Genomic DNA, 27,206 nt, shown 5'->3' with positions numbered 1-27,206 from the left:
GACATGAGGTTGCCTTGGCAGTCAAAGTGAAGGATAATCCAAAGAGCTTTTACAGGTATATTAAGAGCAAAAGGATTGTAAGGGATAAAATTTGTCCTCTTGAAGATCAGAGTGGTCAGCTATGTGCGGAACCAAAGGAAATGGGGGAGATCTTAAATAGGATTTTTGCGTCTGTGTTTACTAAGGAAACTGGCATGAAGTCTATGGAATTAAGGGAAACAAGTAGTGAGATCATGGAAACTGTACAGATCGAAAAGGAGGAGGTCCTTGCTGTCTTGAGGAAAATTAAAGTGGATAAATCCCCGGGACCTGACAGGGTGTTCCCTCGGACCTTGAAGGAGACTAGTGTTGAAATTGCAGGGGCCCTGGCTGAAATATTTAAAATGTCGCTGTCTACAGGTGAGGTGCTGGAGGATTGGAGAGTGGCTCATGTTGTTCCGTTGTTTAAAAAAGGATTGAAAAGTAATCCGGGAAATTATAGGCCAGTAAGTTTAACGTTGGTAGTAGGTAAGTTATTGGAGGGAGTACTAAGAGACAGAATCTACAAGCATTTGGATAGACTGGGACTTATTAGGGAGAGTCAACATGGCTTTGTGCGTGGTAGGTCATGTTTGACCAATCTATTGGAGTTTTTTGAGGAGGTTACCAGGAAAGTGGATGAAGAGAAGGCAGTGGATATTGTCTACATGGACTTCAGTAAGGCCTTTGACAAGGTCCCGCATGGGAGGTTAGTTAGGAAAATTCAGTCGCTAGGTATACATGGAGAGGTGGTAAATTGGTGTGCCACAGGGATCAGTGCTGGGTCCATTGTTATTTGTCATCTATATCAATGATCTGGATGATAATGTGGTAAATTGGATCAGCAAGTTTGCTGATGGTACAAAGATTGGAGGTGCAGTAAACAGTGAGGAAGGTTTTCAGAGCCTGCAGAGGGAGTTGGACCAGCTGGAAAAATGGGCTAAAAAATGGCAGATGGAGTTTAATACTGACAAGTGTGAGGTATTGCACGTTGGAAGGACAAACCAACATAGAACATACAGGGTTAATGGTAAGGCACTGAAGAGTGCAGTGGAACAGAGGGATCTGGGGATACAGATATAAAATTCCCTAAAAGTGGTGTCACAGGTAGATAGGGTCGTAAAGAGAGCTTTTGGTACATTGGCCTTTATTAATCAAAGTATTGAGTATAAGGGCTGGAATGTTATGATGAGGTTGTATAAGGCATTGGTGAGGCCGAATCTGGAGTATTGTGTTCAGTTTTGGTCACCAAATTACAGGAAGGATATAAATAAGGTTGAAAGAGTGCAGAGAAGGTTTACAAGGATGTTGCCGGGACTTGAGAAACTCAGTTACAGAGAAAGGTTGAATAGGTTAGGGCTTTATTCCCTGGAGCGTAGAAGAATGAGGGGAGATTTGATAGAGGTATATAAAATTATGATGGGTATAGATAGGGTGAATGCAAGCAGGCTTTTTCCACTGAGGCAAGGGGAGAAAAAAAACAGAGGACATGGGTTTAGGGTGAGGGGGGAAAAGTTTAAAGGGAACATTAGTGGGGGCTTCTTCACACAGAGAGTGGTGGGAGTATGGAATGAGCTGCCAGACGAGGTGGTAAATGAGGGTTCTTTTTTAACATTTAAGAATAAATTGGACAGATACATGGATGGGAGGTGTATGGAGGGATATGGTCCATGTGCAGGTCAGTGGGACTGGGCAGACTATGGTTCGGCACAGCCAAGAAGGGCCAAAAGGCCTGTTTCTGTGCTGTAGTTTCTGTGGTATATTAAAATCGTGCAGAAACAGAAATAATATATATTTAAAAAGTGAGGTAGTGTTCAAGGGTTCAATGTCCATTTAGGAATTGGATAGCAGAGGGGAAGAAGCTGTTCCTGAATCGCTGAGTGTGTGCCTTCAGGCTTCTGTACCTCCTACCTATTGGTAACAGTGAGAAAAGGGCGTGCCCTGGGTGCTGGAGATCCTTAATAATGGATGCCGCCTTTCCTTGAAAATGTCCTGAGTAAGTTGTAGGCTAGTGCCCAAGATGGAGCCAACTAGATTTACAACTCTCTGCAGCTTCTTCCAGTCCTGTGCAGTAGCCCCCACCATACCAGACAGTGATGCAGCCCATCTTCTTCCCCACCCCCACCCTGCGGAATAATCTGTGATTTACCAACACCCCTGATTATTTAAAAACAAACTGAGGTACCCCAGCCCCCTTCACTCCAGAGAAAACACTGATCCTGTCCTGTCCTCACACACCAAATACCCAAACTACAGACTCCAAACACACCTACAGAAACCCTCTCACACCAAACACACAAACTACAGACACCAAACACACCTACAGAAACCCTCTCACACCAAACACCCAAACTACAGACACCAAACACACCTACAGAAACCCTCTCACACCAAACACACCTACAGAAACCCTCTCACACCAAACACACAAACTACAGACACCAAACACACCTACAGAAACCCTCTCACACCAAACATACAACCAAGACACCAAACACACCTACATAAACCCTCTCACACCAAACACACAACCTGCAGAGTATGTGTTGGGGTATGGGGAGAGAGACAGAGAGAGCAAGAGAGGAATCTTTCTGTCCATAGTCCTACGTGTCAGACGGTGGAGATCTCCAGGCCTATGAAACATCTTGCGAGGGCAGGGATGCAGATGACCGTCTAGACTGAGGCAGTCTGGCTGAGTGCTCGCCTGCATCGACGAGCCACTGACTGACCGCCGGCCTGGCTGCCTCACCGCACTGCTGGCTGACTGAATGTCTGTGTTCTCTCAAAGAATTTTACGTCTTCTACTCCCAGCTGTGCGCTGTGTCTATTTTCTGAAGGATTTTCTGTGTTTTCCGCATGTGCAGTGGGTGAGGGACAGCAGCTGTGAAATATCCTGGGAGGGGGCCAGACCGGCACCTGCTGCCCTGTCCCCGCACCTGGACAGGTGTGGTCTGATTCCATGACTCACTCCTGACCTCAACCTTTCTCCCTCCTCAGGTCCCTCGCAGTCTGTGTCTGGGTGATGAATGTCGGATCTGTTCTTGGTAAGTATACCCCAGTGTGGAGTGAGCTTCACTCTGTGTCTGAATCTGGGAGTGTGTGATGGGACGGTGGGGAGTGAACTTCACACTGTGTTTGACCCCGGGAGTGTGTGACGGGATGGTGGGAGGTAAGCCTCACTCTGTGTTTGAGCCCAGGAGTGTGTGATGGGACAGCGTGGAGGGAACTTCACTCTGTGTCTGACTCTGGGATTGAGTGATGGGACAGTGTGGAGGGAGCTTCCCTCTGTGTCTGACCTCGGGATTGTGTGATGGGACAGTGTAGAGGGAACATCACTCTGTGTCTGACCCCGGGGGGGTGTGATGGGGTGGTGGCATGTTGAAGAAGGGGAAGTAAAGGTGATGATCTCCCCCCAACCCCATTGACCAAGAATACACTTCTCTCAACAGGTCAGCATGGCACCTGCCGTTTCACTCCAGACACCAGCTCCTTCAGCTGCTCCTGTTTTCCGACTGCTGCACAGAGCCTGCACCTTCACGACAAAGGAGGACCCTTCAGAGATGTCTGCACCAGGGGGGAGGGGAACAGACTCTGCTGTCAAAACACCAGCCAGGCCAGAGCGGATGCTGACCATGTTATCCTGAACTACAGCTGGGTTATCCCCCGCACCATCTACTGTGAGATCGGCTTCGGCACGTCAGGTAATTGCTGGGGGAGAGGGTCCGATACTCTGGGATCCCACGATTCCGATAGGTTATTATCCGTGTTTCCCCTGTCTCCCATCTGGATGTCCACGAAAGCCCATCCGTGCTCGCCCTTGAACTGTTAATTAAACGCCTAACTAACCTAATCTCTTCTCTCTACACAATGTCCATATCCCTCCGTTCTCCATACATTCATGTGTCTATTTAAGGACATTTTAACTCTTGTATTGTATCCGCTTCCACCATCACCCTTGGTAGCACATTCCAGCAATCCATCACTCACTGCGAATTCCAAAAAATTAACAGTAAAAATTTTACAAAGTTACCAATTTTGGTTAAATGTCTGCCTTCTAGTGTTGGACATCTCGACAATGGGGGAATGATGTGGCTGTCTTCTATCTATCTACCTATCATGACGAGGGACATGGATGGGGTGAATACACATAGCCTGCCTTCCAAGGTTATGCAGAGCTTTAAGCAGCATTTTCACCCAGAAGAAGGTCCATACCTGGAATGAGCAGCCAGAAGTGTTTGTTGCCGGTTACAATAACAACGTTTAAAAGTCACTCAGAAAGGTACATGGATGGGAAAGGTTTCAGAATGAATGCAAGCCAATGGGACTGGCTCTGTTGGTTTGTCCCCAAAGGGCATGTTCCTATGGTGTGTGATTGTGTCACTGAGTCCTGGGACAGACCAGCTCTGTGGGACAGGCTCACCCCTTGCTCCCTTTGCACCGAGCTCACCGCTCCTCCCCACAGGACTCATCCGACCTTGGAGAAGCGCGGATCGAAGGACAGCAGCTCGGCTCTGAGGTGTACCCATTGTGTTTTTCAGGAGTGGAGTGTCCCAGGCAGAGGACACTAGTAGACCAGTTGTCTATCCCACCACAGATAACATCTCAGACGCCAGTGTCCACTGAGACAGACAGAAGATGGGTGTGGGACACCACCACGAGTGCGCATATGGAGATAGTAATTCCAGGTGGGGCTTCCCACTCTGTACCTGAAGTTTGAGGTGAGCTGTTCTAGGATGTAGAAGCAGAATGTGGCGATTCAGCCCATTGAGTCCTTTGCTCCATTCTGGCTCGGCTGATTTTATTCTCAGTCCCATCCTCCCATATCCGCGAGAAGCAAGAGTAGATACTGCACCACTGGAAAATTAGGCTGGAGAAGTAGTAATGGGGGACAAAAAGATTGCCAAACAAATCAATAAGTATTTTGCATTCATCTTCACTGTGTAAAACACCAGCAGTATGCCAAAAATCCGAGAGTGTCGGGGCAGAAGAAAGTGTTGTTGCTATTCCTAATGAGAATGTGATTGGGAAGCTGGAAGGTCTGCAGGTAGATACGTCACCTGGACCATGGACGATACACCAGGGTTCTGAAGACATTGAGGCATTGGGAATAATCAATCAGTTAGCCTGACTTCATTGGTTGGGAAGATTGAGGCTGAGGTTTCTGGATACTAGCAGGCACATGATGAAATAGGCCAAAGTCAGCATGGTTTCCTTCAGAGGAAATCTTGATGGAATTCTGTGAGGAAATAACAGGCAGGATAGACAAAGGAGAGTCAGTGGGTGCTGTTTACTTGGATTTTCAGAAGGCCTTTGATAAGCTGCCACACAAGAGGCTGTTAAACAAGATAAGAGCTCACAGTATTACAGGAAAGGTTCTGCTATGGATAGAAGATTGGCTGACTGGCAGGAGGCTAAGAGTTGGCGGGGGGGATAAAGGGAGACCTTTTCTGGTTGGCTGCCAGTGAGTAGTGGCGTTCCGCAAGTTTTGGTGTTGGAACCACTTCTTTTCTCGTTGTATATCATTGGTTTGCTGGAGGGAATTGATTGCTTTGTGGCCAGGTTTGTTGATGATGCAAATAGAGGTGGAGGAGTAGGTGGTGTTGAGGAAACAATAAGTGACTGTAAGGTCTTGGACAGACTAGGAGAATGTGCAAAGAGGTTGCAGATGGAACACAGAGTAGGGAAGTGTTTGGTCATGCACTTTGTTACAAGATGTGAACTGATTGTTGTTGCCAGTCAGGGTGTTTGAGTATCTGAGAAACTGCTGATCTCCTGGCATTTTCGCACACAACAATTTCCAGAGTTTACACAGAATATGTGAAAACAAAATAAACAAAAAGAAATCCAGTGAGCAGCAGTTCTGTGGGTGAAAATGCTTTGTTAACGAGAGAGGTCAGAGAGAATGGCCAGACTGGTTCAAGCCAACAGGAGGGTGACAGTAAGTCAAAGAACTAGACATTACGACAGTGATACACAGAAGAGCATCTCTGAACACATAAAATGTCAAACCTTGAAGTGGATGGGCTACAGCAGCAGAGACCATACACGTACACACAGTGGCTACTTTATTGTACATCTAATGACTTGGTCTCAATCTGCAAATTCAACACTTTCCACAATTCCTTATCTTATTTCCAAAGTGACTTCCCTTTATCCTGGTAGAAAATACTGGTAGAACTCAGCAGGCCAGGCAGCATCTAATGAAAAGATTAAACCATTCCTGATTAAGGGCTTCAGCCCGAAACATTGACTGTTTACACTGAGCTCTTCCAGCATTTTGTGTGTGTCCCTTTATCCTGTCGCTGTTTCCTTGGATCCTGGAATCTCCTACAGATGGAAAGGTCCTCCCTGTGTCCACTCTATCTAGGACTTTCTGTATCCAGGAGGCTTCAATGAGACCCCCTTCCCTCATCATTCAGAAGTCCAGCGAATACAGGCCCAGAAACATCAAACACTTCTCATTTGTTAACACTTTCATTCCCAGTGGTATTGTGAACTTCTGGATTGTCCCCCTCCCCCCCCCCCCCCGAATTGCACCTTTCATTCAAAGTAACAAGAAACACACTGACCAACACAATATTCCAAATGCAGCCTCACCAACATCTTGCACAAATGCAACGTAATGTTCCAGCTTCTGTACTCACTGCCTTGACTGATGAAAGCCAGTGTGCCAAACACCTTCTTCACCATCCTGTCTACCAGTGACACCATGTTTACAGAACCCTGTACTTGTGATTTAGGAAGGGGATGGAGAGATACAAAAGGCAGTGAAGATGGGGAGTAAGTGGGACTATGGGATGGATAGAGGTACGGCCGGGATGGGTGTGGATGGTGCTGCAGCCATGGGAGTGGGGAGGAGGATGGGTATCAGACTTTCCCATATCATTCGAGTATGTTTATGGTCAAATCAGTCTAATTGTAACATTTTTATTCTACAGTGATGTTGAGAGTTGGCGTGCCTGTTGCCCTGGTTCTCATTCTGTGGTAAGTGACCTGGGGAATCCTCGTGTTCAGTTCTCTTAACTGTGGCAACCTTGCTCACTGCCTGTCCGGTGCCCCACCTCGCTCTCCGTCTCCGTGACCCAACTCTGTCGCTCAGTGAACAGACTCTCAGTGACCTTCCCCTCTGTTGTACCTCCAGGAGACAACGTCAGGAAATGTGTCGGAGAATATCGGTCTGGATGGAGATGCGCAGGATGCGAACGCACAGAGAGATCCCACCATCGGCAGTGTCGATACCTGAAGCAGCACGTCCATCAGGTCTCCCCTCAGCCTCCGACACTCCAGAGGAATCTGCTCCAACCCGTTCAATCACACCACGTGACTAAATTGACCATATTACACAACTTTCCCTTAAATCGTCTCCACTTTATTTAACTTTGACTGGTCGTGTTAATGCTGTTAAGATGTTTATACTGCCAAAATATTAATATATATTTCAGGCATTACCGATTTTTGTTCCAAAATCCTTTTTTGATAAAGTAGGCTCAAAAATCTCTTCATTTATTTGGCAAAATAAAAACCCGAGATTGGGTAGAATACATCTACAGAAAGCTAAGTGAGATGGAGGCTTGGTGTTACCTAACCTCAGATTTTATTACTGGGCAATTAATACTTGACACATGAAATTTTGGCTACTTGACCAAGATACACTATCCATTCCTAAATGGGTAGTATTGGAATTACATTCTGTTCAAGGCTATGCACTTGGCTCTGTATTAGGATCTTCTCTTCCTTCCGATTTGAAACGCTATAAGCAGGTTTGCAACCCGATAGTTAAACATACCTTGCGTATCTGGTTTCAATTCCGAAAATTTTTTGATCTTAATCAATTTGCGCTAGCAATTCCTATTATTGGCAATATATTGACCTCAAGCAGCACATCCATCAGGTCTCCCCTCAGCCTCCGACACTCCAGAGGAATCTGCTCCAACCCGTTCAATCACTCCACGTGACTAAAGCCCCCACCACCCGATCCCGACAACATCATAGTGTATCTCCTCAGCTCTCCCTCCAATGTGAGGCCAGCCTTCCTGTAGTGCAGTCAGCTGAACTGTACACAGTGATCCCAGTGCAGTCTGACCAGTGTCTTGTCAAGTTCTAACATAACATCCCATCTTTTACATTCCATACCCTGATCTCTGAAAGCAGCTGCCCTGTAGGCCTTCTCATGGTGTTGCTGTTTTCAGGGAGCTCTAGATTTGAATCCCACGGACTCTCTGATCCACGCCCCCAGTGCCCCATCATAAATTGTGAATGTTCTACCGAATTTGACTTCCCAGAATACATCACCTTGGCCTCATTTGTATTAAACTCCATTTGCCTCTCTCTGGACAACTTTCCATCTGACCTGTATCCAAGCCAACCTTCCTCGCTCTCCACAACACCATCAACTTGTCTTGGCCACAAACCTACCAATCATACCTCCAACAGTTGCAACTCGGTTGTTAACACATCGCACATGAGGTACCCTGTGGTACACCACATGTCACAGAGTTTAATCAGAAAAGCATCCTCCTACCTCTATCTTCAACCTCTAAACACCAGCCAATGTTCCTCTTGAAACTAATACTAACTTTGCATTTACCTTCCTTATTACTCAGCCTGCAAGTTATCCTTTAGGGAACCCTACACAAGGACTCCTAAGACCTTTTGCACTACTGCTCTCTGAATTTGCTCCTTAGTTAGAAAATAGCGAACGTCTTTATTCCTTCTACCAAAGTACATGACAATACTCTTCCCAACATCATATCTCATCTGCAAATTGTTTGCCAATTTTCCTCATCTGTTCACATCCTGCTGAAGACTCCCTGCTTCCTGACCACTCTCTGGTTCTCCACCTATCCAGCAATCAATGATTCCACCACTCTCTTCCAATTTCCTCCCACATTACAAAGATGGTTGGTAAGTTGTGGACGTGCTATGTTGACATCGGAAACGTGGTGACACCTGTGGGCTGCCTAGCACGATGCTTGCTGATTTGATTTGATGCAAGCAATGCATTTATCTTTTGACGCAGTTGAGACAAATAAAACTTAAAAGTCAAAAAAAAACAACTGAGGAAGGAATCTTCAGACGGAGTGCCCCACTGAGCAGGACTTCTTGAAGATGGGTGGAAGAAAAGGACAACGTGTGTTTGACACCTGTTGTCAGTCTTCATCTGTTTATGTATAGACTCTTAAAAAAAGTTGTATTCTGTCACTTTTTTCCCCCGTAAATGTCTGAAAACATGAATCTCAAGGTAGTATATCGTACAGTTTTGTACTTCGATAATAACTTATTTTGAGATTGATGTTCAAGCAGAGGGAGAAAGGCTGTGTGGAAGAGTTATCTCCATACTGGGGTGGGAATCCACAGCCAGAGAGGTGTGTACACAAAGATCCTCGGGAACCCTTTACAACAATAGAGTTTTACATTCAGTTTGAAAGAGTTCAGCAAAGCTTCAGTAATCGCAATTCCATTGTTTAGGATCTTGATGCGTCAAACAACTCAGTTTCCTGCTCTCTTTAAACTTATCGGAACCCATTTCCTGCTCCATTTAAACCCACTGGGACAGAGTTAATAGGAGACTGACATTGCCGCCATTGTCACGGCATATCTAGATAGCCAATGAGGCACCCGTTCTGCAGGGTGTTACCATGGAGGGAAGAGAAGCAGTCAGTGGCTGTCACAACAAGGTCCCACATATAATGATGCCCCCAACCGCCTGCTGCTGCTGTCATCTTACACCGTGGTCCAGGCACCACTATCTGTCTTCTCAACTCCCTCAAGTCCCTACACCCCTCCCCACCTCTACAACTCCTTCAATCCCCTACACCAAGGATGATGCCGATAGTGTGTGATTCATTGCCAGCAGCTTTGATGGGAATCATCACATCTTCCAGTTCAGGATCACTGGAGCAGAAATCCACAGTCACAGCCATGGGTACTTCAGTAACCAACATTATTCTAAGACCCTTAAAAATTATCAATACTCAAAATTGACGAAACCTGGTCTGCAGACTCAGGTTGAGAACATAGTTTCCCATTTAAGAAAGAGGAAACACGGAAAGCATGCTGGGTGGAAAGTGAGACTGAAACCACAAACTTTTAGATCTTCACTCCAGATGATCCTTATGGCGAATATACAGCCTCTCTAAAATAAAATTGAAGATCTCAAAACAAAATCACTGTGTTAGAGGGACATCAGGAACTGCTGTGTACTTTGCTTCATGGAAACATGGCTATCCTCCAACATTTGGTAGCAGTGTTGCAGTTCGATTGCTGTACCATTCTCCGCAAAGACAGAACAGTACAGTTTTAAAGGAAGAGCAGTTGGAGTATGACTTATGATTAACTCATTGTGGTGCACAGACATATCGGTCCTGTCTCAGTCTTGCTCACCTGACCTGGAACACCTAGCGATTAAATATCGTCCTTTTTTATCTACAGAGGAAGATCTCTGCCATTATCCTCATAGTGGTGTACATTCCACCTCAGGCTAGTGTCAGGTAGGTTCTGGAGGAGCTGAGCAACGTAATCATCAGCAGGCATGAAACAGCATGCCCTGATGCCTTTTCTAACATTGTGAGGGTTTCAATGAGGCCAGCATGAAGACCTCTCTGAACAACAACCATCTACATATCACCAGTGGAACCAGAGGAACCAACGCATTTGATTACTATTATACTACCATCAGGAATGCTTACCGCCATCCCAAGCCCACACTTTGAAAAGTTTGATCATTTGACTGTACTCCCAGTGAATAGGCAGAGACTAAAGACTGCAGCATTCATGGTGAGATCTAATAAGGTACGGTCAAGGGAGATGGAAGAGTGCTTACAAGACTAGTTTGAGCCAGTGGACTGGACAATATTCAGGGATTCATCTTTGAGTCCAGGTATGATCTACAAAAGGCTATCTTTAAGAGCAAACAAAAAATCAATTCTGATTGAGGTTAGAGAAGGAATTGGATGCACATCAGCTCTGGCAGGGTTTGCAAGATGTTACTTCCTACAAAGTGAAAGGTAACAGCAAAATGACTGTGATGCTTCACTCCCTGATGAGCTCAGAGCGTTTAATGCTTCCGTTGTAAGGGAGAATATAACTACATCTATGTGAATCCCTGCAGCATCCAGTGACCCCGTGATTTCTGTCTTGGAGGCCAGCGTCAGTGCATCTTTCATGATAGTGAACCTTCACAAGGCAACAGGCCCTGGTGGTGTACCTGGTAGGGATCTGATAACCTGTCCCAACACGATTATAACCTCAGTTACAATCAAAAGGCTCCAGAACCTGGGCCTCTGTACTTCCCCCTGCAATTAGATACTTGACTTCCTCACCGGGAAACCACAGTCACTGGATATTGGAAGCGTCCTCGTTGACAATAAACAGTGACACACCTCAAAGATGTAGAGTATGCTTAGCCCTACTCTATCTACACCCATGACTGTGTGGCTAGATACAGCTCGAATGCTGATATATCTATTGTTGGCAGAATTTGAGGTGATGACAAGGAGGCGTACAGGAGTGAGATTGATCAGCTGGTTGAGTGGTGTTGCAGCAACGACTTGCACTCAATGTCAGTAAGATCAAAGAATTGATTGTGGATTTCAGAAGGGTAAGGCGACACGCACCAGTCCTCATCGAGGGATCAGAAGTGGAAAGGGTGAGCAATTTCAAATTACTGGGTGTCTACATCTCTGAGGATCTATCCCAGTGCAATCACAAAGAAGGTACGACAGCATATATATTTAATTAGGAATATGAGGAGGGTGGGATTGTCACCAAGGACACTCACAAATTTCTACAGATGTACCATAGAGAGCATTCCAGCTGACTGCATCACCACTTGCTTTGGAGGGGCCATTGCACAGGATCAGAAAAAATGTCAACTCAGCCAGCTCCATGATGGGCATGAGCCTCCCCAGCATCCAGGCCACCTTCAAAAGATAATGCCTCAAAAGGACTGCATCCATCATTAGGGACCACATCAATCATTGCTACCATTAATGAGGAGGTACTGGAGCCTGAAGACTCACATTCAATGTTACAGGAACAGCTTCTTCCCCCTCCGCCATCAGATTTCTGAATGGACAATGAATCCATGAACAACAGATTTCCCCTTTCTTTCTGCACTACTGATTTTTTTTGCATTTTGTTTTTATTGTAATTTAAAGTTTTTATTATTATGCATTGCAATGTATTGCTGCTGCAATACAACAAATTTCCTGATGTATGCCATTGATAATAAATCTAATTCTGATTCTGTTACCCCTCCATATCACTGTGGCTCCCTGAAGCCCCTAAGCACCTCCATTCCCCTATCTCTGAAATTCCTTTATTTCTGTTTCAACACCCACACAATATCTCCTCATCTACTCCCCTTCACCTTCTCAGTTTTCGGTCACAGGACTGGCATTCACTGGATGTTTGTTTCTCGTACCATTCTGTGTAAGCTCTAGATACTGCTGTGCCTGAAAAACCAAGGATATCAGGAGTTCCTGAAATATTCAAAGTCTCCGTTCGGGCATCAACAATCAATCCACAGTCGATGTCACAGATGATATTTCTTCCCCATTCTGATGTTTGGTCTGAACAACCGAACTGCTTGACCAGGTCTGTATGCTTTTTTACTTTGGGTTGCTGCCACACGACTGGCTGATTGGATTCTTGAATTAACCAGCACGTAGCTAATAAAGTGGCCACTTAATGTCTGTAGCTCTCTGGGGTGATAAACCCTTTGAACATTTGAGAGAACGTTTGTTGGTGAGATTAAGTGACGAGGCGTTCTGGCGTTTGCTCAGGGAGCTACCCCACGGTCTCCATTGAGCCCCTGTCCCGCAGTGTCTGCAGGATGTTCTGTGCCGACCACTGCCCGATGGAGTTGTAGTCAGAGATGTTTGTTTGGACTCATTAGGACGTGATGGTTAGCATAATGCTTTACAGCACCAACAACTGAGGATCAACACCCACCACTGTCTGTAAGGAGTTTGTATATTACCCCTGTGATTGTGTGGACTTGTCCCAGGTGCTCTGGTTTCTCCCATATCCCAAAGCCATGCAGGCAGGATTAATAACACGTACTGGTTAGGGTTAGTAAGTAGTGGGAAGCATGGGGACACTTGCGGGCTGCACTTACCACATCCACAGACTGTGTTGACACAAACAACACCTTTCACATTGTACGTTACAATCTACAGGTGACAAATAAAGCTAATCAATCATTATTGGGTGATGTTTGACTTGTTCTTGACCGCTCACCGATATCCTGTCCTGAGTATGGAGGTGCTGCCCGGTCCTTGACTCGAATTTCCCACTCCCAACCCAATCCTCTCACGGTGGGGCAGGGGAGTCGTGTGGGAGGTGGACTCATGGGGGGTTGAGGGGGGAGACAGGGTTGTGAAATGGTAATCAGATGAGTGGATGGGTTGGGGAGACTGGCTGGGAGCCGGAGAGAATGGGGTATCAGTCATGTTGGGGGGGAGTGGTCTCTATCTCTCACTCTCTCAGAGAGTTCAGAGGGATTCATAGTCTCCCTTCAATCACATCACTGCCTCCGCCCCACTAGCACTACATCACATCCTATCCCATCCCATCCTATCCCAATTCATCCCATCTCACCTCCTCCCAATCTATCCCATGTCATCCTAACCCAAACAACTCATCCCATTCCACTGCTTCCGATCCCATTCCATCCCAACATAACCAAACCATCCCATCACATCCCACATCATCCTACTCCAACTCATCCAAACCCATCCAATCTCATCCCCTCCCATCCTATCCTATCCCAACTCATCTCATCCCATCCCAACCTATTCCTATCCTATTCCATGCTTTCCCAACAATTTCATGTCATCCTATCCCAAACCACCCCTTATTTCACCGAATCCCATTTCCTCCGATATCTAATCTCATCCTATTCCCCCACCTAATCCCATCCTGTTCCATCTCAACCCATTCCAACCATCCCATAACATCCCAACCCATCTCATCCTATCCTATCCCAACCCATTCTATCTCATCCCATCCCAATCCATCCCATCTCATCCTATCCCAAACCACTGCATCCTATCCCACACCCCATCCCATCCCACCCCACAACTCATCTCATCCCATTCCCCCAACCTAATCCATTCCATCCCAGAACTATTGGATAGTTGTTGGGTTAGAGAGAGTGGAGATGCTGGAGGGATCAGAGATTACTAATTGGTTTATTGTTGTCACATGTACCTTGACACAGTGAGAAGCTGTTGCTTGCCATCCAGACAGATCATTCCTTACCTAAGTAATTGAAAAGGCAAAACAGAATGTAGAATATAGTGTTAGAGTTACAGAGAAAACACAGGTGGATAGATAAGACGCAAGGTCCACGAGAGGTAGATTGTTCAGGAGATCAAGAGTTCATCTTTCTCTATGTTATGGTCTTACAAAGCAGGATAGAATTTGTTCTTGAGATTGGTGGTGTGCTTTCAGGGTTTGTATCTTCTGCCCAATGGGAAAGGGGAGAAGAGAGGATGTCCAGGGTGGGAGGGCTCTTTGATTTTGCTGGCTACTTTACCGAGGCAGCGTGAAGTGTGGACAGAGTCTATGAAGTGAAGGTTGGTTTGTAGGGTTTGTTGAGTGGTGCCCACTGCCCTCTGCAGTTTCTTGTCATCACGGGCGGTGCAGTTGCCATACCAAGACATGATGCACCTGAATAGGATGTTATCTATTGTCCATTGATTGGTGAGTGTCAATGGAGACATCTTTAGCCTTCTGAGGAAGTAGAGACATCAGTGTGCTTTCTAGACCATTGAGTGTATATGATTACACCAGAACAAATTGTTGGTGATGTTCACTCCTGGGAACTTGAAGCTCTCAAGTACTTCCACATTAGGAAGGGAGGAGAAGATGGTGGCATGACGCAGCTCACAGCATCCACTCCGGTGGATGATATCTGTTATTTGTCAAGTAGGGTGCCGTGCACAATTCTGATTTGATGGAGACAGACATGAAAGCATGGAGGAACATCTGGTGAAACTTCTGAAATGCCTGTTTCGTCACCGCTGCTACTGTGTGATCCAGAATCTCTGGAGGAGAAGACCCCGGGTCCTTGGCATTGCTTGTTGCTCGGCGGCCAGGACGGGGTCCAAGCGCTCGGCAGAGATGGTGCTCGGTGCTTGGTGTCAGAGGCTTGAAGTTTTCGGACAGACTCAGAGTTGGCTGCAGTTGGGTGCTTCCAATGCATCGGCGAGTTTGCGGCGCTTCCATCTGCCTGAGATGATGGGGCTATTGGGACTTGAGACATTTTTTTTTACCGTGCCCATGGTCTGCTCTTTATCAAATTATAGTATTGCTTTGCACTGTTGTAACTACATGTTATAATTATGTGGTTTTGTCAGTTAGTCTTGGTTTGGCCTGTGTTTCTGTGATATCTTTCTGAAGGAACATTGTATCATTTTTAATGCATGCATTTCTAAATGACAATAAATGAGGACTGAGTGTCCTCGTAATCTAATCTAATCTAATTAGCACCAAGGATACGACAGGGACTTGTACTCTGCCCCGCTTCTTGGAGTCAATGCCCATCTCCATTGTCCCCAGCTGTTCCCAATCTGCATTGATGACTGGGCAGTGAGACCACATGTTTACTGATGAGACAAAATAGTTATTTATTAACCTTGAGAGACAAAGCACAGTGACGGTCATAGAGCTATACAGAGCAGAAACCAGGCCCGTCGTCTAACTTATCCATGCTGACCGATGTGTTTCTGGGCTGGTCCCATTTCTCCGCCTTGGGCCCACATCCCTCTAAAGCTTTCCAATCAATGTATGTGTCCAAGTGTCTTTTGAATGTTGTTATGTACCTTCCTCAACCACTTCCTCTCATTCCATTTACTCACCACCCTCTGTGCAAATTATTTTACCCACAAGTCCCCTTTAAATCTTCCCCTTTTCACCTTAGACCTATGCCCTCTGGTTTTAGAGTCCCCTACCCTGAGGAAAAGACTGACTATCTTCCCCTCGTTGTGATAAAACACTGTAAAAGGTCACAGTAAGCTTGAGAGGCCAGAACATGAGCTTATACAGTGCAGAAAACAGACCTAACCTGTCCGTAGTAACACATATAAAATGCTGGAGGAAGTCAGCAGATTAGGAAAGGAATAATCAGTTGGCGGTTTGGCTGAGACCCTTCATCAGGACTGTCCATACTGATCTGAGCTGCTTTTGGCACATATTCCAACCCTTTCCTATCAGTTTACCTGTCCACGATAAAACCTTGAAGTTATACCTGCCTCAACCACTTCCTCTGGCAGCTTGTTCCATATACCCATCACCCTCTGGGTGAAAACTTGCTGCTTGGGTCTCTTTTAAATCTCTCTTCTCTGACCTTAAACCAATGTCCTCTAATTTCAGATTTCCCTACCCTGGGGAAAAGACTGACCATCCACCTTATCAACACCCCTCATGGTTTTATAAACCTCCATAAGGTCTCCCTCAGCCTCCTTCACTCCAGGGAAACAGTCCCAGTCTGTCCACCCTGTCCTGATAACTCAAGCCCTCCAGTCCCGGTTACATTCTCGTGCATCTTCCCTGCACCCTCCAGCTTAATAACACCCTTCCTATACCTATGTGGCCAGAACTGCACACAATACTCCAAGTGCGGTCTTACCAACGTCTTGTACAGCTGTAACATGACATCCTAACTCTTGTACTCAGTGACAGATAAGGCCAGGGTGCCCAGTGCCTGCTTCGTCACCCGGTCTACCCGTGACTCCACATTCAGTGAATTACGTTCATGTGCCGCTAGGTGTCTCTGTTCTGCAACTCACCAGTATACTGTAGTTCACAACGTAAATACTGACTTGGTTTAGTACCCCAATTATCTTCCTGACTTTGTAAGATATTTATATATTTATTCGTGATAACATACCCACATGTTCGTCCATCGTCGTCATTGAAGACCTCAACACTATTAGCCGATGATGAATGGTGGTGAGTGAGGAGGTGCGGCATTTGCAACTAGGTAAGAGGCAGGAGGAAGATCAGTGCGGAGAGCCGAATGGACAAGGGGATCGATCCCGACTGAAAGCGGAGAGTAGTGGTTGGGCCGGGCGGGGAGAAGGGCAGTGGGAGAGTGGTTTGGAACAGAAGGGTGTATTTAATGAAAGGATCCCTCGTAGATGGAGGACGTGCCTCTGGGGTGGTCAAGAGAACGCGATCCCTGTTCCAACGGCGGGAGGATGGGGTGATTACGTGACGCGTGGGATAGTCAAGATCACGGTGAGAGGCAGTGGACTTGTAAAAGATAAATGTGTCTCCAGAGGTGAAGGCAGGTGGAGAAAGTTAGAGGGCAGCGACAAAGTTGTTCAAACTATGTGTACACAACAGGAATTCTGCAGATGCTGGAAATTCAAGCAACACACATCAAAGTTGCTGGTGAACGCAGCAGGCCAGGCAGCATCTCTAGGAAGAGGTACAGTCGACATTTCAGGCCGAGACCCTGCGTCAGGACTAACTGAATGAAGAGTGAGTAAGAGATTTGAAAGTGGGAGGGGGAGGGGGAGATCCAAAATGATAGGAGAAGACAGGAGGGGGAGGGATGGAGCCAAGAGGTGGACAGGTGATTGGCAAAAGGGATATGAGAGGATCATGGGACAGGAGGCCTAGGGAGAAGGAAAAGGGGGAGGGGGGAAGAAACCCAGAGGATGGGCAAGGGGTATAGTGAGAGGGACAGAGGGAGAAAAAGGAGAGAGAGAGAAAGAATGTGTGTATATAAATAAATAACGGATGGGTTACGAGGGGGAGGTGGGGCATTAGCGGAAGTCAGAGAAGTCAATGTTCATGCCATCGGGTTGGAGGCTACCCAGACGGAGTATAAGGTGTTGTTCCTCCAACATGAGTGTGGCTTCATCTTTACAGTAGAGGAGGGTGTGGATAAACATGTCAGAATGGGAATGGGATGTGGAAATAAAATGTGTGGCCACTGTGAGATCCTGCTTTCTCTGGCGGACAGAGCGTAGGTGTTCAGCAAAACGATCTCCCAGTCTGCGTTGGGTCTCGCCAATATATAGAAGGCCACATCGGGAGCACCGGACACAGTATATCACCCCAGCCGACTCACAGGTGAAGTGTCACCTCACCTGGAAGGACTGTCTGGGGCCCTGAATGGTGGTAAGGGAGGAAGTGTAAGGGCATGTGTAGCACTTGTTCCGCTTACAAGGATAAGTGCCAGGAGGGAGATCAATGGGGAGGGATGGGGGGGTACGAATGGACAAGGGAATCGCGTAGGGAGCGATCCCTGCGGAAAACAGAGAGAGGGTGGGAGGGAAAGATGTGCTTAGTGGTGGGATCCCGTTGGAGGTGGCGGAAGTTACGAAGAATAATATGTTGGACCCGGAGGCTGGTGGGCTGGTAGGTGAGGACCAGGGGAACCGTATTCCTAGTGGGGTGGCGGGAGGATGGAGTGAGAGCAGATGTACTTGAAATGGGGGAGATGTGTTTAAGAGCAGAGTTGATAGTGGAGGAAGGGAAGCCCCTTCTTTAAAAAAGGAGGACATCTCTCTCGTCCTGGAATGAAAAGCCTCATCCTGAGAGCAGTTGCGGCGAAGACGGAGGAATTGCGAGAAGGGGATGGCATTTTTGCAAGAGACAGGGTGAGAAGAGGAATAGTCCAGATAGCTGTGAGAGTCAGTAGGCTTATAGTAGACATCAGTGGATAAGCTGTCTCCAGAGACAGAGACAGAAAGATCTAGAAAGGGGAGGGAGGTGTCGGAAATGGACCAGGTAAACTGGAGGGCAGGGTGAAAGTTGGAGGCAAAGTTAATAAAGTCAACGAGCTCAGCATGCATGCAGGAAGCAGCGCCAACGCAGTCGTCGATGTAGAGAAGGAAAAGTGGGGGACAGATACCAGAATAGGCACGGAACATAGATTGTTCCAGAAAGCCAACAAAAAGGCAGGCATAGCTAGAACCCATACGGGTGCCCATAGCTACACCTTTAGTTTGGAGGAAGTGGGAGGAGCCAAAGGAGAAATTATTAAGAGCAAGGACTAATTCCGCTAGACGGAGCAGAGTGGTGGTAGAGGGGAACTGATTAGGTGTGGAATCCAAAAAGAAGCGTAGAGCTTTGAGACCTTCCTGATGGGGGATGGAAGTATATAGGGACTGGACATCCATGGTGAAAATAAAGCGGTGGGGGCCAGGGAACTTAAAATCATCGAAAAGTTTAAGAGCGTGAGAAGTGTCACGAACTTAGGTAGGAAGGGATTGAACAAGGGGTGATAAAACCGTGTCGAGGTATGCAGAAACGAGTTCGATGGGGCAGGAGCAAGCTGAGACAATAGGTCGGCCAGGACAGGCAGGTTTATGGATCTTGGGTTGGAGGTAGAAACGGGAAGTGAGAGGTGTGGGAAGTATAAGGTTGGTAGCAATGGACGGCAGATCCCCTGCAACTTTGATATGTGTTGCTCAAGCTGTGTGTGATAGGTCCCGCCCCCTGCGGCCGGCTTCCGGCGGAAGTGGGGGTGACGCGACAGAATCGACAGCCATGGAGGAGCTCGGCTTGGCGGTGGAGCGGCCGGCGGTAAGGAAGCGGACGGGCAGCGTCTCTGGGACGGGTACCGGGAAAATAGGGAGCATGGTCTGGGCGGGATGATTCGGGCTGCGTTCAGATACCCCGCGATCCGGCCGGCAACTTCGTCATTGGGGGAGGGAGGGAGGGAGGGAGGGAGGGAGGGAGGAATAATGGATGGGAGCAGAGGCCAAGGGGAAATGGAGGGGAAGGAGAGGAGAAGGGGAATGGAGGTGGAAGAGAGGGAAGGGGAAATGGAGGGGGAAGAAAGGAAAGGGGAAATGGAGGGGGAAGAGAGGACGAGGGGGAGGAGGGGAGAAGGGGAATGGAGGTGGAAGAGAGGGAAGGGAAATGGAGGGGGAAGAAAGGAAAGGGGAACAGGGAAAGGGTGACGTAGGGGAAAGAGGGGGAGGGATGATGGGAAGAGGGAAGAGGAGGGTGAAGAAGAGAGGGGAAGATGGAAAGTTGCAGGAAGGAATGGGGAGAGTAGAAGGAGTGATAAGGAGAGCGGGAGTGAAGAGGTCAGGAGGGGGGATGAAACAGGGTAAAAGAGGTTAGAACAAAGGGGAGAAGGAAATAAGTATGGTGTGGGGAATCGAAGGGGTTAGTGTAAGACAGATGGAAAGGGAAGAATCAGAGCAGTGACTAGATGCACCATGGGGACATGGTGAGGAACAAGCTCCATATTTGGGTAGAGGGACGATAGATTGGGTGAGTTGGTGGGGCTGGGTGGTGGTGGGGGAGGGGTTGGTTACCGAGACACCATGGCCCACAGCGGGTATACAGACATGTCAATGCTAATTGTTCCACTTGTTTCCCCCTGCTTGGACTCCCTCCTGGGTTTCTGTCCCTCTCCTCATGTTCGCAGGACGAGATTCCGGCGCTGATGACGTCCAGACCACACACGGCTCTGTCCTTCCTGGCTCCAGAGCCGGAGGACTTGGAGGACCTGTATAGTCGGTACAAGGTGAGAGGGAGGGGTTCTGAACACATTGAGTTGTCTGTGGAAGGTAGGGCTGTGGGGGGGGGGTACTGTTCAGAGGGGCAGAATAGCCTCACCTGTGCTGGTCTGAGATGTTGGACCAGGAATCAGATACGGCTTACCCTGATGAGTTTTGGCCTCCGCTTCCTTTGTTCCCCAGTCTCTGTAAGCTCCCGCTGGTCAAAAATCATTATCATACCATGAGGAAACATACACTTTGGCCCATCGAGTGTTCCAACTTGACTGCAGACACCAATCCTGCTCCATTCTCCTCCCTCCCCAGATTCTACTCTTCACCCACACATTCATTTATAATGGTTGTTTCACCTTTGAGTGGACGAAACCCATCAGTACTAATCTCTGCTCACGTCAGAAGATCATTCAGTGTGGAAGCAGCACCTTAAGACCGTGGCATTTCAAGTTTATTCTCCAAGGCAGACACACACAGTGAATAAGTGTCATGAAATACGGCTGTTGCAGCCCTGTACATAAAACAGTGCGCAGTTCCGATTTCCATAACTCTGGGTCAGACCTGCACTGGGAGCACCGTGCATGGTTCCAGTCTCCGTATCCTTGGGTCAGAACCACATGGGGAGCACCGTGCACAGTTCCAGTCTCCGTATTCCTGGGTCAGACCCACACCGGGAGCACCGTGCACGGTTCCAGTCTCCGTATCCCTGGGTCAGAACCACACCGGGTGCACCGTGCACGGTTCCAGTCTCCATATCCCTGGGTCAGACCACACCGGGAGCACCGTGCGCAGTTCCAGTCACCGTATTCCTGGATCGGACCACACCAGGAACACTGTACACTGGGCTCTGTATCTCTGGGTCAGACCCACACCGGGAGCATCATGCACAGTTCTAGTCTCGGTATCAGACCACACCAGGAACACTGTGCACAGTTCTGGGCTCTGTATCTCTGGGTGCATCGTGCACAGTTCTAGTCTCTGTATCAGACCACACCAGGAACGCTGTGCACAGTTCTGGGCTCTGTATCTCTGGTCAGACCTATACCAAGAGCACTGTGTGCAATTCTTGTCTCCGTATCCCTCGTTCAGACCCACACTGGGAGCATGATGCATTGTTGCAGCTTCTGGATAAAAGTGCATTTAAGAAGCTGTTAAATGCATGAATATAAGATCTCAAAACCATAAGAATTGGGCCTTTTGGTCCATTGATTTTGTTCCACCATTTCATTACATCTGATTCATTTCCCTTTCACACCCCATTCTCATGCCTTCTCCCCATCACCTTCCACACCCTGACTAACAAAAAATCTCCTTTCATGTCCTGACTGTAGAAGCTTTCGATCTCTGCCTTAAGTACACACAACTACCTGGCCTCCACAGCCACTCTCCCTCGAGATTCACCTCCCTGTACTTAAAGAAATTTCTCCTCATCTCTGTTCTAAATAGACTTCCCTCTTAAGCTGTGCCCTCTGCTCCTGGACTCCCTCACCAAAGGAAACATCCTCTCCACATCCACTCTATCTAGACCTTTCAACATTTGATAGGTTTCAATGAGGTTCCCCCCTCATTCTTCTAACTTCCAGAGAGTAAAGTCCCAGAGCCATCAAACATTCCATATTCTTTCCAGAATCATTCTCGTGAGCCTCCTCTGAACTGTTTCCAATGTCAGCACATTCTTTCTTACATAAAGGGCCCAAATGTGTGCTTGAATTGTTTGCATAATTTGTTTTCTTTTGTGCGTCGTGTTGGTCTTTTATTTTTTATTTTTATTTTTCTTTAATTGTTTTTTTTCCTGGTCTCTTGCTTTGTGACTACCTGTGAGTAAGCAAATCTCAAGATTTATACATAATTTATACTTTCTTTGATAATAAAAGTATTTGAATCTTAAAAATTGCTCACAGTACTTCAAGTGAGGCCTAAAACATTGTTGCTTTTAAATTCTAGGGGAATCGAAGGGATTAGTGTATCTATCTGTTGTATCTATCTCACCATAACTCCTGGCAGTGCATCTGGGCATCTGCCACTCGCTTGGATTAAAAAAAATTCGTTCTCGCACGTGCACTCTAATCCAGGCAGCATCCTGGATGCAGGAGCAGAATATACTATTTGGCCCATTGAAATTCTTCACCATTCATCATGGCTGATTTATTTTCCCTCACAGCCGCATTCTTCTGTGTTCTCCCTGTAACCTAGGCCCTTACTAATCAAGAATCTATCCCTGATATCTCCCCTAAACTTTCCTGAAACAGATATCCTCTGATATCGGCCATTGCCTCCCTGAGAAAAGTCACCGGCTCGCCAAACTATCTATGCCTCTCAGAATCATATACACCTTTCACCCTTCATTCCAAAGTCAAAAGCTTGCTCAACCTTTCCTCATAAGATATCTCCTGTAATTCACCAGATATCCTGATGAATTTTGTCTGCACATTCTCTAAAGCTTCCACATCCTTCCTATAATGCAGTGTTTCCCAACCTTTTCGTAGCCCAGTGCTCCCCCCAAGCAATTTCATACTTGCCAACACTCCCCTGAAGCAATTTCATACTCGCCAATGCCCCTTTTAAGCACAATTTACTTTCCGGCGTGAAAGCAGTGTAAAAACATGAGAAAATTGATTTTGCTTTAAATTTTTATTTGTCGTTAAACCTAGGTTACACAGTACCTGTGCACTGTACAACAGCTTTGATATCAATGTGGTCCTTGAGCTTGATGGTTTTAGCAAGAGTTGAAATATCTGGTTCAGGTTGTGACAGCCTTAAGTCCCCAAGTGTAACAATGTCCTCCAAGCATTTTCTGTTTTCTGTGACTGTGGGATTCACTGCATGGGAGCCTCTTCTAGCAAGATATGAGGATGGAAATGCAATGAAGAGCAGCTTGGCTCTTCTCCAAAGATCAGGAAACTTCCTATAACAGTTGAGCCACATCCCACAAAGCCCCACATTTTTGAAAAGCATTTTTGCTTCTTCATTCTGAATTTTGAAAATTTCTTCTTGCAAGCTCTCTTCCTGTCGTACCACCTTGCAAATAAATGGGTTAATTACTCAGTCTGGAATTTCCCGATCGTTCAAATCCTTGAATTGATTCTGAAAATCTTCAGTGACTGTAGGTGTAAATAAATTACCATCTGTGAAAGAGAGTGCCATACTTTCCATGCAAGGAAACGGAGAACAATCTTCTCCCAATGTTTTGCTTCTATATTTCCAAAAGTGGACACTGCATGTTTTGCCTGGATTAAGTTGAAATTCTCACCCTGAAGTTTCATATTTATGATGTTCATTTTGTCATACAGATCAGCAAGATATGCCACACCTCCATGTAAAAGTTCAATCTCATTTCCCAAGCTCTTGTCGACTTCGAGCAAAAATTCTTGAGTATTATAAGCAGTTTTGGTCCTCTTATCTGAGAGAGGACGTGCTGACATTAGAGAGGGTTCACAGGAGGTTTGCAAAAATGATTTTGGGAATGAAAGGCTTATCGTAAGAGGAGCTTTTGATGCCTCTGGGCCTGTATGGTCTAATACGATGAGCTGAAAGATCTAAATCTGCTCCTGTGCCTTACTGTCTTATCCTTTTGTCGATAAAGGGTTCAGAACTGTTCTCAATACTTCCATGTGCGGTCTGAGCAATGCCTTACAAAACCTCAGCATTACATCTTTATTTTTATATTCTAGTCCTCTAGAAGTGAATGCTAACATTGCCTTTGCCTTCCTCGCTGCCGCGAAAAGTAGCAGTCCCAAAACCACCTCTGCGGAACACCATCAGGCATAGACGTAGATGTAGAGCAGTACAGCATTGAAACTGGCCCTTTGGCCAACAATGTGGTGCTGAACCAGCTAAAAAGTAAACAAATTAGCCACTGACAGCCATCAGAAGAGGCTCCTTTTAACGCCACTCTTTGCCTTTTGCCAGTCAGCCAATCTTCTGCCCATGCGAGTGTCTTTCTTGCTTCCTCAACACTACCTGCCCGTCCTCCGTCTAATGTGTAGGGGCCAATGCACAGGATCGGGAAAAGCTCCAGGAATTTGTAAACTCAACCATCTCCATTGTCACAATCCTCCTCACCATTGCGGATATCCTCAAAAGGCTTTGCCTGAGAAAGGTGGCATCCATCATTAAGGATCCCCATCACACAGGACATGCCTCCTCATTGCTGCCATCAAGATGGTCGTACAGGAGCCTGAAGACACACACTCAACGTTTTAAACAGCTTCTTCCTCTCTGTCATCAGATATCTGAATGGACAATGAACAGAACCTCAATATTTTTCCTTTCTTTTTGCACTTATTTAAATTATATATTTTATGTATTGCACTGTCCTCCTACTTCAAACAGCAAATTTCATGACATATGGAATTGCCCTGTCCACATTGATGAACCCAAAGGAACGGCAGAGACCGAGACAGTTTGGTATCAGCAGCATCGTAGGAGTTGCCAGTCAGCATTGAACTCAGTGTACGACTGCCCTAGGGACTCCAGCTGCGGATTTTACCTCGGGGTTTACACCCGAAGCCTTCCCCGTTAGTGGGTATAGCCGTAAGGCAGCGAAAGTTTGAGGTCAGAGTTTTCCTTCTAGGTGAGCTGCCAAGCATGGCTGGTGAACCCCATCTGCCCAAAGCAACTGGTTTTATGGCACCAGTAACCCATCTTTGCCCTTTCCCTGTCAATAGAAATGGTTCTGCTGGGCTTAGCAGTTAAGCCACACATGAAGGCCAGGAACTGGACTTGGTTGTCAGAGGCTATTTGAGGCACACGCCATTGGGAGTATTTAATAGGTAGTGGGAGCTTGTCCCCATTACCACCCCGGCTATAACAACCTTAGAAACCAACCAATGTGTAAAAGAAGGCAAAATGAGCAAATACAAAAAAAAAGTCCAAATAATTTTGATAATAAATAACTAACTACTACTAAGAACAGGCTGTCGAGTCCTTGAGAGTGAGTACATTGGTTGTGGAATGGGTTCGCTGCTGAGGTGAGTGAAGTTATCCACCCTGGTTTAGGAGCCTGATATCGAGGGGTAATCACCATTCTTAAGGCCTCCTGCCTGGTGGTAGTAGCAAGAAGAGGGCATGGCCTGGATGATGGGGTTGGTCTGTGATGATGGATCCCGCTTTCCTGCGGTAATGCTCCTTGTAGATGTGCTCATTGGTCTGGAGGACTTTTCCTGTGATAGACTGGGCTATCCGCTATTTTCTGTAGGCTTTTCGGCTCTTGGGTATTGGTGTTTCCATACCAGGGTGCAATGCAACCAGTCCGGATACTCTCCACTGTGTACCTACAGAAGTCTGTCAAAGTTTGTTTTGACCTGCTGGATCTGTGTAAGCTTCTAACTGCATCAAATGTCCTGTGCCCATGCAGAAACTGCAGCAGGAACTGGAGTTCCTGGAGGTGCAGGAGGAGTATATCAAGGACGAGCAGAAGAACCTGAAGAAGGAATTCCTCCACGCCCAGGAGGAGGTGAAGCGCATCCAGAGCATCCCGCTGGTCATCGGGCAGTTCCTGGAGGCGGTCGATCAGAACACGGCTATCGTGGGCTCCACCACAGGTGAGACCCTTCCTCCGCCCGGTGGAGGTTAGAGCAGAGCACACGGTGGTGGGGGAGCCTTCTCGGGGACAGTGCATGTCTGATTGTCTGGCACCGTCATGCTTTCTAAACTGTTGGGCGTTGCCACAATCAGGCTTGCTGTCACGTCCGCCAGAATTGATAGCTTTGTGGCCTAGTTTCAGGGTACCCGGAGGCACACAGCGGGCCAAAGACAGCATGGTTTCCTTAAGAAGAAATTTTGTCTGACAAATCTGTTGGAGTTCTTTTTGAGGAAATAACAGGCAGGATAGATTAAAAAAAAGTTGTCAGTGAATATTGTTTACTTGGACTTTCAGAAGGCCTTTGTAAAGAGGTGCCTTACATGAGGCTGCTAAACAAGATAAGAGCCTATGAGGATACTAGCATGGAGAGAAAATTGGCTGACTGGCTGGAGGCAGAGAGTGGGAATAAAGGGGGCCTTTTCTGGTTGATAGCCGGTGACCAGTGGTGTTCTGCTCGCGGGGGCGCGAGGTGTGGGTTGTTGTTGGAACGACTACTTTCTATATTATAGGTTAATGATCTGGATAACGGAATTGATGGTTTTGTGGACAAGTTTGCAGATGATCCGAAGTTGGTGGAGGGTCAGGTAGTGTTGAGGAGACAAGTGTGGGCAGGGTGATATTGGTTTATTATCATCTCATGAAAAGCTTGTCTTGCACATTGTTCATGCATATCAGATCATTACACAGTTCATTGAAGTAGAACAAGGGAAAACAAAAGAACAGGTCATTAAATTCAGAGAAAGAGTGGTGCACTGTCTACATCAGCGGGTTGAGAGTAGGATGCATAGCAGCTTGGCCCGTGACTGCAGAGAGTTGAGGGCACAGCTCTCGGAAACCAGCCTCCTCTCTATTGGGATTGTTTATTATTGTCTTTCTTTTTAAATCTTTTTATTAATTTTTCAAAATTATAAACTCAATAACAAAGTTGGTACAAAGAGATTGGAAAAATGTTCATCAGCATATATAAAATGAATTTTAAGTAACATAGATATAAAAGACTTCCAAACTCATAATAAGATTAAACATTAAAAAAGCAATAAAAAGAAAAAAAAATATATAAACAAAAAAAAACCCAAAAGATAAAAAAAACAAAACAGGGCTAGACCAACAGCTTG

General features: G+C 46.6%; 2 protein-coding genes across 4 annotated transcripts in view; both read left to right on the top strand.

The window, feature by feature from the left end:
- The window catches only part of LOC140202314 (uncharacterized), a 68,817-nt gene extending 61,404 nt beyond the window's left edge, over positions 1–7,413 (top strand). For 2 of the 3 annotated variants that reach the window (XM_072267221.1, XM_072267219.1), the window contains 6 exons: positions 3,016–3,062; positions 3,468–3,719; positions 4,077–4,297; positions 4,557–4,736; positions 6,957–7,002; positions 7,160–7,413. In XM_072267221.1, coding sequence (XP_072123322.1) covers positions 3,016–3,062; positions 3,468–3,648 — 228 coding nt within the window. In that variant the 3' untranslated portion in view covers positions 3,649–3,719; positions 4,077–4,297; positions 4,557–4,736; positions 6,957–7,002; positions 7,160–7,413. The remainder of the gene's footprint in view (positions 1–3,015; positions 3,063–3,467; positions 3,720–4,076; positions 4,298–4,556; positions 4,737–6,956; positions 7,003–7,159) is intronic. The other variant, XM_072267220.1, reaches the window with a different exon arrangement.
- Positions 7,414–19,465: 12,052 nt separating this feature from the next.
- psmc4 (proteasome 26S subunit, ATPase 4) overlaps positions 19,466–27,206 on the top strand; it is a 37,803-nt gene continuing 30,062 nt past the window's right edge. Inside the window, exons 1-3 of the mRNA XM_072266149.1 lie at positions 19,466–19,566; positions 20,423–20,521; positions 25,864–26,050. Of these exons, the coding sequence (XP_072122250.1) occupies positions 19,531–19,566; positions 20,423–20,521; positions 25,864–26,050 (322 nt within the window). The 5' untranslated portion in view covers positions 19,466–19,530. The remainder of the gene's footprint in view (positions 19,567–20,422; positions 20,522–25,863; positions 26,051–27,206) is intronic.

This window comes from Mobula birostris, chromosome 8 (assembly GCF_030028105.1).
Source record: "Mobula birostris isolate sMobBir1 chromosome 8, sMobBir1.hap1, whole genome shotgun sequence".
Lineage (NCBI taxonomy): Eukaryota > Metazoa > Chordata > Chondrichthyes > Myliobatiformes > Myliobatidae > Mobula > Mobula birostris.
Note: the sequence above shows the minus strand (reverse complement) of the source record. Positions and strands in the feature narration are given on the sequence as shown.